We start from the raw sequence: 14,386 nt of genomic DNA, 5'->3' as shown, positions 1-14,386 counted from the left end.
ATTGAAATGAGACAAGATCACAAGGGGGAGTTGAGTGCAGCTGATTAAGAGGATGCAGATGAGATGAGGGAGCCAACGTTTGATGAAGGGATGAGGGAAAAGAGAGGGGAGCACAGAGTCATGGGGAGAGACCAGAGGGGATGACAGAGAGAACGCAAGAGATCTGCCTAGTTTATCACAGAGATCAAGGTCAAAGCAATCTGAGCGATAGAGCATCATTAGAGGAAGAGAGACAGACACACATACAGACAGTGATAGAGGGAGATGTGAAGAGAGAGGCTGTGAAGGGTTGTTATCGACTGGCCTGTTACCCTATTCAAATAGCTTGGTGCATCCAGTAACCGATATAGGTGCTCTGTCCTCAGTGCCTATACCACAGCTCACCAATAGGTGCTCTGTCCTCAGTGCCTATACCACAGCTCACCGATGCCATGTGAGCATCAAAGCTGAGTATTCAGTCTCAGATCTGTCACATGGAAAGAATCAATAATACTGACTGCCACTAATCAGACATAGCAGTACAACACATGCACAGCGTGATCAGCCAGCAGCATCCATATCACATCAGACCAATAGCAGGCTCAGTTGAGCCCATGCCAAGGCCCATGCAGGCTGAAAGGACTTTGAATCCAGTGGAGACAAAGTCACTGGCCAAGATCAAAACAGTGGGAGAATAATTCAAAATGTATGATAATACGGTATTACTCAGCAGTGCTTTCAGACGTTTTACAAAGAACAAAGTGAGGATGTCTCTGCTGGGTTCCATGTACTGTATTTCTTTGATGTTATTTGCATCCGTTCCAGGAACAACTATGAGGCAGCATAAAAACAAAGACATAAAATAAAATGACGTACACGTGAGATTGTAATATAGCGCAAACAATGATATAGTCAGGAGAGAACAATGAGAGTAGTGCCATAAAAGTACGTTCTGGTCCAACAGGGCATACAGCTGTGTCTCATTTTGTTCGACCACGTCACTTTGCTGTGCACAGTCCAGGTTAGAAGGACTCAATAAGAGTATTTTGTGTGTTTGTAAAGATTGAGAGGTACTCTGCAGATCGAATGGAGGAAGCACAGAAGAGAAGAGTCTGCCGAGAGACTTAAGGCCTTGTTGTGGTGGCAGCACCAGGCTCTGTTCCTTGGCAGAGTGTAGAGGGCAGGAGGCGGCGTAGACCTGAATCAGGGAGTTCCGGCTCAGGAAGCGTTTTGCTGCTATGTAGACAAGCATCAGGGACTTGAACCTGATGCAGGCATATGAACAGCGGAGTGACATGTGCTCTCTTGGGCTGGTTGAAGAGCAGACATGTTCTGGATCAGCTGCAGATGTTTGAGTGTACTGTATGCCGGGAGCCCTGCCAGTAAGGAGTTGCAGTATAAGCAGGCGTGCTATTATAAGTGCCTGTACTAGAAGCTGTGCATGCTCAGACAGACAGGTAGGGTCTGATCCTCCTGATACAGGGTCAATCAGCATGACCAAGCAACAGACGTCACACTCCTCCATACAAATAGAGACAAGAGCAGAATGGGAGGCAAAGGGATGTAGGGTTGGATATCCATTGAGCATTGCTCAAAGACACCATAGCCGTGTTCGGAATGCTTCACTCATTAACTCACTCACTATTCTCCATGTGGTGTTTGTCATATAGTGAAATATTTGGAATGATCAAATGAGTTTCGGACACTACACAGATTTCTTTTTTGAAGATCATTGCATCGCAAGATGCAAGACAAAAGACAACCGTGGTATACCGGCAAAAATGTAGGGTACATTTGCTGTTCACTAGAAATCGCTGTGCATTGTGGGTATTTTATAGTGGACTATATAGTGAATCAAATTAACAGTTGAGAATTCGGACACAAAATGGCAAACAAACTAAACAGTCGACTATTTCTGAACAGGGCTCTTGACTGTAGATGTCAGTGGGTGACAGAGGGTGTGTTTTGCGTGTGTCAACTCAATTCTGACTTTCTAGGTCGGAGATCTGTTTTTCGGTACATCAGTGTGAAACTTACCTACTTAGTCATCTGACCCGCCACCCTCAGGAGAGCATCAACTCCACAACTCGGCAACCACAAAGCCTCCACTTCTTGTGTTAGAAACTTTTTCACAATCACACTGATTGAAGTTATTTCATCCCCGGCCCCACTTTGAATCAATTCGCTTTCTGCTATTCTGTAATTCGCGAGAGGCCATGCTAAATTGCTTATTAATCAGGCCACTTTGACATGACCGCAATCTCTGCATGCGTACGCACGCATACACACGCACGTACGGTACAGGCACGACCATCGACAAACACACACACACACACACACACACACACACACACACACACACACACACACACACACACACACACACACACACACACACACACTTCTATCTACACTTCTAATCTGCCAGTAATGAGGTCAGTGGTCTCATTAGAGCTGAGAGAAAAGAGGGAGGGTATGAAAGAGAGAAGAAAGAGGGATGAGAGGAGGGGAGGGAAGTAAATCCCATGTCACGTTCTCCCAGCGGAGGTCAGTGTGTGTGTGTGTGTGTGTGTGTGTGTGTGTGTGTGTGTGTGTGTGTACAATTGTGAGAGTGTTTTGTATGTGTGTGAGAGTGCATGTGCAATTGATCCTCCCATCTGCCTTCATGCAAGGCATATCTTTCTATAGACTGTATGACGTGTGTGTATGTCTTTATACATGCACGTACTGTAGCCTGCATTGTGTGTGTGCGTGCGCGTGTCCACTGACCGGGTCCAGTACAGGTGTGATGAGCAGGTGTTTTCCCCAGAGGAACTGGCGGTCCACTGACCAGGTGGCATTGTCAGAGTAGAACCTGGGGAGAGAGGGAGAGGAGCATACGATGAATTCACTATCTATTCCATTATGATTTGGCTTGCAAAAACGGCATCCTAGACCATGTAACATTGTCCTACAAAAACCTTGGAGGATGTGTGCTAAATATAATTTTGCCAATGCATGTTTCGACCCACATCACTCATAAATCATAATAGTAATGCCAAGATGTTCAGATAAAATACTGTTCACAGCCTAACTTTTACACTACAACCTGAAATGTGGCTGCAGGAACGTCATCTCATCTCACACTCAAATATCCACATCCATATTTACATACACTATGAGGATGGAAACCTGTTTATACAACAGAGAATCTCTATTTCTCCATACAGTGTGATGCTAAATGCCTCATGGTCATAACAAGCAAATATACCATCCTGTTGTATGAGCAACAACAACAACATATTTAATCTTCAATCAGTCAGTTTCCTAGCATTATGTTATTTTGTATATCGAGGGATCCTAAGGATTCCAGGCACTCTTGACAGATCTGTTTGTCTGCCATTCATAATCACTTCATTTGTTTTCGCAACAAGCAGGCATAGGTTTGCTCAAATGGCTGTTAAAGGCAGCAGCAGAAGGCTAAAGACCAGTAGTTATATCCATTTCTATATTATGTTTTACAGATCCAATGAAAAGAAAACCTGTGACTATTTCACAATGCATCTCCAGTTGTCTCACTTGGTGTCAGGTGTCAGGGCTGTGAAAAATGTTTTCCATTAGTCTGATAAGATCATACGATAAAATACTGATGATAATAAAAAGGCTAAACTTGCAGTGTGAGGGCTTCACATTTCGAATGACTCACTCGTGCATGACAGGACGTACAACAGTCTCTCCTGCGGTGTGCGCTCTGTAGAAGAGCGTGTAGAGGTACGGCAGCAGGGTGTAACGGATGTTCAGGTAATGTCTGGAACTGCTCACTAGCAGAGAGTCAGGGCCAAACACCGCTGGATCCTGCGGCTGGAGACAGACAGATGGGGGTTGATGAAGGAGGCAATGATGATTGCACGAGAGAACGTGACGTTTCCATTCAGGTTTTGCACAAATTCTAAGCAAGCTTTTGAGAAGTTCAGAAGTTAAAATTCTAATCACAGTAGGTGTGTTTGCATTAACGACTGTTAAGAGAATAAGTACAGTAGGTTGTGTGAGTGCTTGGCGGGAGACAACATCATAGGTGGTGAGAGTGTTCCAGTGGTTACTGAGGAGACATAATAATTATTATGTCATGTAACCACACACAGGTGTCCATATTTCTTTAACGTGGTGATGAGTCAATATTTTGGCCAATGCCACAGGAGAGATGCCCATTCTACAACACTCGCCATTATGTCTGGGAAACCAGATCGTATACAAAACAGTTGTGGGAGTTAACGTGCAAAAGGAATTTAGGGACGGAGAGCCTTTAGGTGCAACGCTTTAGGATCCAGAACAAATCTGCTGCAGGATCTTCGGCCCATTTATTTGTTGGGCCTGTCGGGTGCTGGTGCGTTCTGCCAGCAGAACGCATGGCAGCAGACCGGACCAGCTAGCAGCCGTGCAGGACACAGGGTTCAGCTGATCACTTCTTCACAAACGCTCTTTCTATCTCCCATTTTGCACATTACATAACTCTTTTTCAAAAAAGGCAAAAACCACCTCAAGGGAGCGGAATTTTTGTGTGTGCAAAATTCACTCCCCCCCCCCCCCCCCCCATTTTTTTTTTTGCTATTTCCATCAACCTTTATGAATACTTTAAAGCGTGCAAAAAATGTGTTGATGGAGACACGACTATAGAGAGCTGGAAATACATAGACACCCCTGTGTAAAAACACAACATAGATGATAGCAAGAAACTAGCTGACTGAGAATATGAGAAGTGTAAAAAAAAAAAGGGTAGAACTACAGCATGGTACTTTGATAGACAGTAAGCGAGAGAGAGAGAGAGAGAGAGAGAGAGAGAGAGACAGAGAAGAAGTATCATTTAAATTCTACCATGGTGGAGTGTGAGAGGCTGATTAGCTGCTAAAAGGCCCTGCTCCTCTCATCTGGCTAATCATTTATGCCCTCGGCACCTCCGAGAGTGTGATGATAGAACTCTGTGTGTGTGTGTATGTGTGTGTGTGTGTGTGTGTGTGTGTGTGTGTGTGTGTGTGTGTGTGTGTGTGTGTATGTGTGCGTGTGTGTGTGTGTGTGTGTGTGTGTGTGTGTGTGTGTGTGTGTGTGTGTGTGTGTGTGTGTGCGTGCGTGCGTGTGTGCGTGCGTGCGCAGACTATGGCCTGCATGGCCCTGTGATGGGAGCCATGATTAGGGCAAAGCAAAGGTCACACATTAGCTGTCTCGTTTAGTGGGAATCCTACTTCAAATTCATCATCATCATCATCATCATGTCCTCCAGCAAATCCCCCCCCGACCAACACTGTACTATTTCTGCAGCAGTGATGACGAGGAGGGAAATGTCACACTGCGAATCTTGAAAGAGCATCCATTCTCACGCTGTTCAATGCTAGGGACACATTTTCCTTCCAAGTTACTTGTGTTAATCTGCAATAGCTTGGCAACCATTGTCAGTATAGGACCTCAAGACATAGGCAGGCATCAGCGTATAATCATGCACTGATCATCCATTCATGAGACAAGCCTACTAAGTTGACATTCAGCATTCAACACATTGATGTTAACGCTTGTTTGAGTTGCAAATAAAATAAATGCCATGAATGCATAAAATGCAAGGCTAGTAATTAAACTGCTTTTTGATCTGTGAAAAGGAATATCACTCGCATCATTAACACAGTTGAGAATTCTTGTCAGTGTGAGTGCTGCAGGATATGAACTTCAGATAATGTGTGGGGAAAGAAGGTGTGAAAACACCTGAATTTAACCTATCAGCACTTTCCAGCGTGAACTCATCACCGTAAGGGTTGTCACACTGACCTGGGTGATACTCAGGCGTTATGAGCCATGAGACGACACATCATGTCTTACAAATGGAACCTAGTCTCTCGAGTCAGTCTATCTCCTCCACAATCTTCAAATACTCCAGAGACAGTCGATATTTTAGCCCGTTAAAATTTTGCAAGAGGACGTTGTCATCTTCCATAGAAAAAAGGAAAGAAAAAATAAACGCTTCAGACCGGAGTTCAATGGTATTCGACCAATCACGACACGTAAAAACAAAACCGATGCAGGTGTTTGGAGAAATTAGCGGAGGTGGCGGCCTTCAGTGGATGTCCCGCCTTATTTCCGTTTTGACCAATTGCGGGAGCCACGCGCCTGTTTTAAGAGACTACATGGAACCAGAATCGCATACTGAATTGAACAGGAGCAGTCCTGTCTGGGTAGAAGAGCAGCAATAACACCACCAGAGTTTATGGTTTGTAGCTATTGGGCCCATCCATTGCTCAAACGGTGGTATTTAAAGGCACTTTGGTGGAGTGTCCACCAAATGGCATGTTCTGTTCTGGTAATTTAACAATCCTATACTGAGGTGGAAAATCTCAACATCCGTGACTAGTATCAGTTTGCCGAGGCTCATTTAGCTATGTTCTACTTGGATCAGATGTTTCAGTGCCCACTGTGGCCATTCTGAGCATGGGTGTTCAACTGCTAGCCTTCACAGTGTCAATCGCCTATGAATATGGCTCTTTTCAACATTATAACACTACTTTATCCCAAGGGGGCAGGCTTTCTTGGTTGCAAATAATGCGTACGTACAAATTGAAGTTCTTCGAATGGCGACTTGAGGCTGGCTGCAGAAGCGAGTCAGACCCATTCACCCCCATGTTAAAATGCCAGAGTTTACAGCATAGATAAGCATGTCTACAGCCTGGTTCAAACATTTTTTGGGGTCTGTATAGCTCACCTTTCATGACAACTGTATGGGGTGAATGTTTGAAATCACGTGTTTAGAGTAAAATAGATGATAAAAAAGACTATGTTTTGGGCATGATTGACAGGTCGCCTATGTAGTGATGATCACAGAGCTCACCGATCACAGACCAATAGCACGCGGCACTGATCACAGACCAATAGCAGGCAGCTCTTTGGGAAAGCCCTGGTCCATGTGCAGAAACCAATATGGCAGCGGCCAAAATGCCAAACGGTCTTCAGAACGGGAGATCACATGGGTGACTCCGTCCATCTCTTTTGTACAGCCTTATCCCCCGCAGGTAACAATTCTACAAGTCCTGCGACGCTGTAACCTCCTGTTCTTTACCACTTTGACCGTGTAAGTCACAACACATTCAATCTTATGTAAACCCCACAATGTGCAGATATGAAACGTACACCCTGCAGCACTTTAGTCCATGGAGTGGCTGTGTGATAGTGTGATGATGCATCGACAGTACCTTGTAGCCCTGGGCGTTGTGGTTCCGGCTGAAGGGATAGAAAGCTCCCACCTGCATCCAGCGACGACACAACTCCTCAGGGGAGTCGTCAAAGAAACCACAGATGTCCGCTCCGATCTGAAAACACAGGAAGAGGGATCACAGCTTGACATTTACCCAAAACCTACTCTAATCCTACTTTTCCACCCCATGGCCAAAATGTTAATTCATGGAACCATCCAATTGACATCATCATCTAACCTTCAAGAAAAATATATGTTTTTGGGTTCGTTCAAATAAATAAATAAATAAATAAATAAATAAATAAATAAATAAATATAAAATATTGCAAAATATTATATATATATATATATATATATATATATATATATATATATATATATATATATATATATATATATATATATATATATATATGTATATATAAGCATAGCAGAGATTGATTCAGCCACAAACTGAGCAACTATAAAAGAGAAAGAACAGGGCAATGGACTGCAGCATAATCATGTATTCGTTGTCAGGACAAAGAAAAGGAAAACAGAAAAGAAACCAATAAAATATAATTGGGTCATGACTGGCGGTCACTATCGGACGGACCGTTCCAGAAGAGAGAAAGCAAAAGAGTGAAATGACCAGGGCAACAAATCTCCAGGATGGACGGAGCAGTGAGCATTGGGTAAAAAGGGGGCGGGGCTTACATAATAACTGGCCACATCATCGTCTCTTAAATGTCTTCCTTGTTGTCGGTTCAATTCAATCAAGATGTATTGGCAGGCAGCACATGTGGACAGTGATCTTCATTTCCACTAATTGCACAGTGGAGCTAAGAGAGAGACTTCAGTCAAAGGCCAGAGTCCACAGAGACCGCTCGCTTCATATTGCTTACTACCAGCCACATTTTACACCACACTCAATGGGAGGGAATCGATCCAAGCCCATTTCCCCTGCTAGCTCTCTCTCTCTCTGTCTCTCTCTCTCCCTCTGTGTGTGTGTGTGTGTGCGTGCGTGCATGCGTGCGTGTGTGTGTGTGTGTAGACTGAAAAAATGGAAAAAGCTAACATCTGCTCCAGTCCCACCAGGATGTAGTTGGCATCTCTGTGGCCGCCTGATGTGCACAGCTGGAGGATTTTGTGTATGTGTGTGTGTGTGTGTGTGTGTGTGTGTGTGTGTGTGTGTGTGTGTGTGTGTGTGTGCGTGTGCTAGTGCGCGTGTGACCCCCGTCGTTTTCTTACCGCTGTTTGAACTCTGTGCATGCAAGTACAGACACATGCAGTGCCGGTGCGTGCCACTGCCAATCAGGTCGCCTACCCCGAGCAAAACTCTAAATCCCGACCATCCACACGTTCTCCTGTTTTGTCAACCATTTTATGTACGCTTGCAGTCTGATTACTCACTATGGCTATCCAAATTAATCTGGAAACTTGAATAATGTTATGATGCCCATTGTTATTGGCACACAATGACCCACAACATCAATCAGTTCTCTCTCTCTCTCTCTCTCTCTCTCTCTCTCTCTCTGTGACACACACACACACACACAGACACACACAGACACAGACACACACACACACACACACACACACACACACACACACACACTAGAATGCATAATACAATAGGATCATCTACTATGAAAAATGAAATGAAAATGTATTTTGTTGCCAAATTGCCATATGCTGCCACCATTCTGCAAACGCCAAATGCCAAAAACGGTGTCCCTCTCACCAATAATGCCAAATGCACAATGTGCATGCCCCATTAACCATCATCACGCATTGCCAATTGCTAAATACAGTACAGAAAAACAGCACAGTAAATATGTAAACAGCACAGCCCAACAAAAAGTCGTGAAAATAAACTGCAAAGGAAAGCAAAACAATTTAGTAAATCATCCCCAGTAGGGTCTCATGTCACTTAAATCAAATAACGTAGGCTAGTGCAATATATTTATGATTATTTTAGTGAAAGAGACTTAAAGCTACTCAGGAGCAGGTTGGAAGATAGACTTGGATAGAACTCTACCTGTTGCTGTATCTCAGTCTCAGTAAAACAATGTTCCTAACACAATTCCTAAAGCATAGTAGTATGTTTATTTCTGTTTCTTCTTTCTTTATATATTGTGATAAATGTATTTATGCTGTGTCACCGAGATCATCCTATAATCAAATTAAGACAAGTCGACAAATTTAGTGCCCCCCGGGCAATTGCCTGCCCTGCCCACACACACAGTGTGTGTGTGTGTGTGTGTGTGTGTGTGTGTGTGTGTGTGTGTGTGTGTGTGTGTGTGTGTGTGTGTGTGTGTGTGTGTGTGTCCTGTCTATAGCAGTGTGTTTGCATGCGTCTGTGTTTTTCAACATTTCTGTTGCTCCATCCAGAACCAATGTTCTCCATAATGGATCTCATTCCAGTCCCACTCTGTCTAGGCTGCATCTCTGTCTCTACGCTTCAATCTGAACTTAGAACTCAGAATCTCAAACCTCTTTCATATGGCAAAACTTTGGGATTTTTCAAGATCTGTTAAAATATCTTATAGAAGGGTTAGTTAACTTGTTCATATCCAGATTACCAAAAATATATTCTTGACATTCTCTCTTATTGTTACAGTAAGGTAGCAAATGAAAACTGTAATTCACAATGAAAGTAAAGTGTATACTGTAATTCATCCTGTCACACACCTGGGACTCTGAAGGGATTCTGACACACAAGTCAAATGCACCTGGGTCAATACATAGCCTCCATGCTGAAAGATGATCACACCTGCATGCTCATGAAGCTCATGGGTGGCTGGAGACTTTGCTCAAACATATATAAAATAATAATAATAACAATAACAATAATAATTTCACTCAAACTGAGTGAAATCAGTATATAATCACATTTTCCCTGTTCAAGATTCACTAGCCACGGTAAGTAATCGGATTTCAAATGAGGAATTTGACTTGCCCAATGTTAAATAATATTAAACATGTTCAATATTTTGTATATATGTATATGTGTGTCTGTGTCATGATGACAATATAAAAGTAGAGAACTATGCTACAAAACTAGAAAAGACACTTTTCTTTATAACAGTTGATTGAACTCACAGCAAGATTTGTTTTGAACTATCGCTCAACTGAGAAGCCATTCTTAAAAAAAGAAAAAGGGTATCGCAACCCCGCTTGGCTCTGTCAACCGGGTTGAACAAGTAGAGAAGGTTTTTCCTGTTGGCACCACAGGGGAAACTCACACTCTTTGAAGCTTACTACTCACATAGGGAACCCCAAACAGGCCAAACTCCAGCATGCCAGGGATGGCCCATTTGATGTCATTCCAGTTGGCGGCATTGTCCCCCAGCCAGTGACCCGAATATTTCCCCACACCTGGGAAGGAGGAGCGGGTCAGCATCAGGGTCCGGTTTGCACCGAACACGCGCTGCAGAGCCCTGGATGACGGGGAGGGGCGAGGAAGGACAGAACCAGAGAGACACATAGCGGGACAGGGAGACAACACAGAGAGGTCAGCCAGACAGAAAGAGAGAAGACAGAAAGAGAGAACGAGAGAGAGAGAGAGAGAGAGAGAGAGAGGGTGGGAGAGAATTGATCAGATGGGGACACAGCCAGAGTGAATTATTTTTATCCTACTGCACTGTACATTATTATTCTATTTGATGAGGGAGATCGAAGCACAATTGATTTCCATGACAATACACAGCCCTGATGATGTTTACAAAAGATGTCTCCTGCCAATAATACATTTTAATTAGCAGACGGAGGGAGAGAAAGAGGGAAGAAGTAAAGGAAGAGACAAAAGAAAGATGGCTAGCTTGAATGCATAAACTGTGAGTCAGCAAAAATCAACCTCAGAGGGCTTGTGATTCATGATCTCCATGGTCTGTGTGTGTGTGTGGGGGGGGTATGTTTTTCTGCATGCACATATATGCGTGCTTACCTGTGTGCACAGTGCATATAGCCTATATAAGCATAATTTCTTATGCTATTCACCACGCCCACTTTTTCTCTCTTTCGCGTTACAAGCAATTGTATTTGTTCTTCCGGTTCAACGCTAGTTGGCGGCCAATTTCAAAACAAAACGTCATTATAATAATGAATGAAGTTTGGCAACATTCAGAATTAAGCTACACTGCGGCCAACTTCAGTTACATGTTCATAGCGTTACTGCTGCAAGGAGCCGATGGCTGTACTCGGTCGGCATTTAACATTAGTTACAAAAGCACGTTGACAGTGTTTTCTCACTGCCAGTAGCCTACAGTGGGGTTTGACATATAGCTAGTCCGACCGGTGTCAGCACAGCCAGCTGCTAGTCCTCGCTGCTCGTTAAATATTTCCAAATAGGTGTTATTCTGATAAACTGGTCACATATATGTTACGTTCTCACCCTAAAAATATTAAAACTTTAAAACAGTTTGTTTGTTTTTTGCTTGAAAACAGCTTTTTGGCAAGTCTAAAAATGACTACAGTAGGCGTAATCTATTTCTGTGTCTAAGACCGGAAAGACCATTACAAAATGACGTCATGCAGAAGCGTCCTTGTATGGGCAAAGAATAAGGTGAATATAGGCTTTTATGTCTTTATTGTCACACGACAACCTGACACACACATGCTGCCAGCCACACACACACATGCTGACGGTGGCCAGTGAAATATTGTCTCTGCTTTTAACCCATCCAGGCGTGTCCTTTCTCTGGGGGGCAGGCCAGGAGCAGTGGGCAGCTTTCTTGTGTACAGCGCCCGGGGACCAACTTTAGACGTTGTCGTCACCGGTCAGGTGATGATCGTCTGCATGTTTTTTTAGTAGGGGTCCATAGCGATGTTGTATGGAGGAACCCCAGGGGAGCACGGAGAGAACATGCAAACTCCACACAGAAAGGCCCTTTTAACGAGATAGCCCACCTGGGCCATAGGCACTGAAGACATGGGGGGACACACCCTCAGCGCCCACAGCATCCCAGGCAGGAATCGAACCCAGGACCTTCTAGCTGTGAGGTGACATCGCTATTCGCTACCACTGCGCCACCGCCGTGCCCCCATAGAAGGAGCCTCAGGCATTTATTGTGATTTTGTAGTCAGTATGTGTTTTCCAAATAAGCAAATCTCACAGTAGGGCCTCACTAACAGACAGACACCATACTGGGCAGTAGGACCTCACTAACAGACAGACACCATACTGGGGAGATGTTTACGGGGCCAATTCATAATTAAAATGGGAACAACAGGAAGCCCCATCAATGTAAGTCCCAAAATGAGATTAGACATTTTTCTTCATTTTTCTGCAGCTAATTAGCAAAGTTATGCAATGACTGTCTGTGTCTGACAACCAAATATGAATGTGTTTACATTTCCCTCTCAACACTCAAAAAGTGAAACTGCAGTGAAATTGCTCTGAAACTTGGCAAGAGACGGGTGAGGAAAAACTTATTCTCTGTCTCTGCACCACAATTCTTCAAGAACGTGATATGGTAGCCAAATGCCATGCTAACATCCATGTATATAAGGAAGAATGGAGGCTATATACATTCAGGAAAACCGTGACACCTGATCGGTTAATTCATTCGGACATTTTATTCAAACGATTTCCATAGGCTTTTGAGATACGCCTGTAAGCTTATGTCAGTGATAAATCAGCATAAATAGCTGGAGAATATCACAATATGTAAAAGACTACGGTGTGAAAAGTAAAAGGAGGTGGATGGACTCATGTGGCTGTGATGCAAGATACTTTATGTAATCTACTGTGAAATTTAAACATGATCCACGTTTTGAGAATGTAATGTTCTTGCTCAGGCACCACCTTTGCTGCTGCCTTTTAACCTCAATAACTTGCCTCTCCTTTGCATCAGTGATGTGCAACCACATTCATTTACTTTCATGTTTTGATCTTTTCCAGCAGCCAGCAAGCCATTAGTGCAGGTGTGTGTTATTTTCTAATTGCTGGAATTTCCATAACACCACCATTAGTGCACTGCACATTATACTTCTGGCAACTGAGGCAAACAGAGACTACTGGAATTTGCATCCCGAGAAGACTAACTAAGGCCTGTTTGTATACCTCTGCGGCATCTGTGATGTGTTTGCATTGTGTGCAGTGCTTGCAACAAAGAGCAGTCATCTGACTATCTTTATGGTCGTTTTAGATTAGTTGGTAGCAGTGGATCTCCTCAGCTACTGTAGTATGTGATTTTGTGACAGGAATTGAGATTGGCTCCCTGAATGTTGGTGGAAATCCCACTCCACTCAACCCATCATCATTTTGTGCAGGCCCTGAAGCTACATTTGGAGGGAGATGTGTGCCAGCTGCACGGTGACGCAGCCCTCACACCACCATAGCTATGCATTGATAAGCATGCCTAACGTGTCTATAAATGTTTTTACAGTAACTATAGCCACAGCTTAAAGGCCTCCTCCAGTCAGTTTTTCTACCTGTATAGAGACACTGTGGAGCGCGTCATCATTCAGAAACCACACCCAACTCGGGGCGAGACAACCCCCCCCCCCCCAATCCTGGCGTTCTCCTATGTCACGTGTTGCACACAAAGATCATATATACGCAAGATGAACACTCCAACTTACTTCCTTGACAGCTATATCCAAATTTTTCTTCTCACCAATTCTCAATGACTTCCTTGTTTTGCTCGGGAGTACAAAAAAACTTTCTTTGGCGATTTTGTACATTTGTTGTCTGCGCAGCCCACCACACAACAGCTTTTAGCTATGTTTAAATAAAGGAAAATGACACTGGTGTATGGAAGTGAATGGAGAGCTTTCCCCCGTGATGGGCGTGGCCTATTTCATGCAGGTGCTATAACCATTGGTGTTGTATGAAAATGTATGAGTGCACGCTGTATAAACGCACATCACCATTTGCGCCAAAGAACTTTGATAAGAACCGAAGGCTAATATCTTGTTCCACTACTGCAGCATAATGACTGAGACTGCAGTGCTGTTTGTAAAGAAAAAGCAGAACAGCTTCGTGTCTTCTCTTGATTAAACTCTGTCTGCAACCACAGCGGAAATACCGGAAACAGTTATGCCGCCATGACAGTCTCCCCGCATCTCAGAAAAACGTTATATTATTAAACGCCACAATATTGCTATAATATCAACAAACGGCCAACAGATATCAAAGCTGGTGGGGTTTATGCACAGATCGTGACTCTAACTGGTTAACAGTTAATATCGGCAGCGTTTTGGGCCTGCCAAACA

General features: G+C 43.7%; 1 protein-coding gene across 1 annotated transcript in view; it reads right to left on the bottom strand.

Annotated features, from left to right (window-relative positions):
* The window catches only part of si (sucrase-isomaltase), a gene marked incomplete at both ends in the record, with an annotated part of 121,478 nt that overhangs the window by 65,593 nt on the left and 41,499 nt on the right, over positions 1-14,386 (bottom strand). The window contains 4 exons of the mRNA XM_083636621.1: positions 2,749-2,833; positions 3,665-3,819; positions 7,185-7,301; positions 10,437-10,608. Of these exons, the coding sequence (XP_083492747.1) occupies positions 2,749-2,833; positions 3,665-3,819; positions 7,185-7,301; positions 10,437-10,608 (529 nt within the window). The remainder of the gene's footprint in view (positions 1-2,748; positions 2,834-3,664; positions 3,820-7,184; positions 7,302-10,436; positions 10,609-14,386) is intronic.

This window comes from Poromitra crassiceps (genome assembly GCF_964638095.1).
Source record: "Poromitra crassiceps genome assembly, chromosome: 5".
In the NCBI taxonomy this organism is placed as follows: domain Eukaryota; kingdom Metazoa; phylum Chordata; class Actinopteri; order Beryciformes; family Melamphaidae; genus Poromitra; species Poromitra crassiceps.
Note: the sequence above shows the minus strand (reverse complement) of the source record. Positions and strands in the feature narration are given on the sequence as shown.